The sequence below is a fragment of the Laccaria bicolor genome, genomic scaffold (genome assembly GCF_000143565.1).
Source record: "Laccaria bicolor S238N-H82 LACBIscaffold_202 genomic scaffold, whole genome shotgun sequence".
Classification (NCBI taxonomy): Eukaryota; Fungi; Basidiomycota; class Agaricomycetes; order Agaricales; family Hydnangiaceae; genus Laccaria; species Laccaria bicolor.
Genome location: NW_001890060.1, coordinates 7,648 through 9,134, shown reverse-complemented (window position 1 = coordinate 9,134; position 1,487 = coordinate 7,648). Strand labels below are relative to the sequence as shown.

At 51.0% G+C, this 1,487-nt stretch overlaps 1 protein-coding gene across 1 annotated transcript in view; it reads left to right on the top strand.

The window, feature by feature from the left end:
• Nucleotides 1–57: 57 nt before the first annotated feature.
• The window catches only part of LACBIDRAFT_302063 (PHO88-related membrane protein), a gene marked incomplete at its 5' end in the record, with an annotated part of 3,110 nt that continues 1,680 nt past the window's right edge, over nucleotides 58–1,487 (top strand). Inside the window, one exon of the mRNA XM_001890863.1 lies at nucleotides 58–60. Coding sequence (XP_001890898.1) covers nucleotides 58–60 — 3 coding nt within the window. The remainder of the gene's footprint in view (nucleotides 61–1,487) is intronic.

Genomic DNA, 1,487 nt, shown 5'->3' with positions numbered 1-1,487 from the left:
CGGTCATAGCCATCCGTCGATCTTGGTGGTGGTTGTCGATGGTGGTGATGGGCCCTCATGGCTGTTTGTCGATTCTGGTGGTGGGCCCCGTAGACGTTCATGGGCGCTCATCGTCATCCGTCAATGGTGGTGGTGGGCCTTTGTGGCCGTCCGTGGGCGCTTGTCGATGGTCCTGATGGTCAATCGTCAGAGGTCGTGGTGGGCTGTCATCGCTGTTCGTCGATGGTGGTGCTGGGCGCCTGTGGACATTGCTGGGCGGTTGTCGCCGTTCCTCGAACATGGTGGTGGGTCTTCGTGACCAATTGTCGATGGTCGTGGTGGGCGCTTGTTGCAGAAGAGAGTGTCCTGCCACGTGACATGTTGACAGACCAGTAATCTGAATAAATACAAATAAATACCATAATTATAAAAATCTTGAATTTGAAAGTGGCCAGAATCAGTTCGGCAGCGAAAAGGAGGTCTTTACCTTCCCCGGGTTAATCCATATGGAATCCATGTGGAATCCATGGAATCCATCACCAATTCCATGTGGAATCCATGGAATGAAACTTGGCTGAGACCACAGCCAATTTGTTGTTCCATGGACATCATGGATTCCATGTGGAATGATCATGGAATGATCATGGAATGGTCAATTCCATATGGAATCCATTGCCATTCCACCTGGATTCCACTGAATTCCATATGGAACTTAGGCATATCCACCATGGATTCCATGGAACAAGTCCATATGGATTCCATGGAACAAGTCCATATGGATTCCATGGAGCAGTTCATATGGATTCCATGGAAGGAATTAATGACCATTATACCATTAGAATACATATAGATATAGTATTTATAGTGTCCTTACTATATTTAAGTAAAAATAAAATTTTTGCATCTGAGAGAATTGAACCCACAACATCGTGAATAGAAGCAGCAATCTAACCACCTGAGCCACACCGGCTTTGTTACAAGGTAAACTAAAGGTCTCTATATAGCGTCGTTTGTCACGTGGCGTCTCAAACGTGACAGTTATGGCTGTCGCGTTGCCACGTCGCTTCTTTCTTTCACCACCACCACCACCATCCACCCCACCATCTCAAGCCACGACCGCCCGCGACGACAACGTCGACAACGCCGACAACGACGCCGACAATGATGCCGACAACGACGACAACGACGCTGGTGACGATGCCAACAACGACGCTGACGACGACCACGGATGGGTGGGAACAACGGCGAGCGGAAAGCCCAGGTAAGCCAGCGGCGTGGCAACCAGATGACGGACGACGACGAATGTCGTCGTCCGTCATTTCATTCCACCCGCAAACAAATCACCCCACCCATTGAGCTGACCCAAACCACAGGTGCCACGTGGTGACGTGGCAGATCCACCACCACACCACGCCGACGTCAACGACACCCACGACCAAGGACGACCGCCCACGGACGTCAACGACCGCCCACGAAGACGACACGACCGCCCACACAGACGACACGAA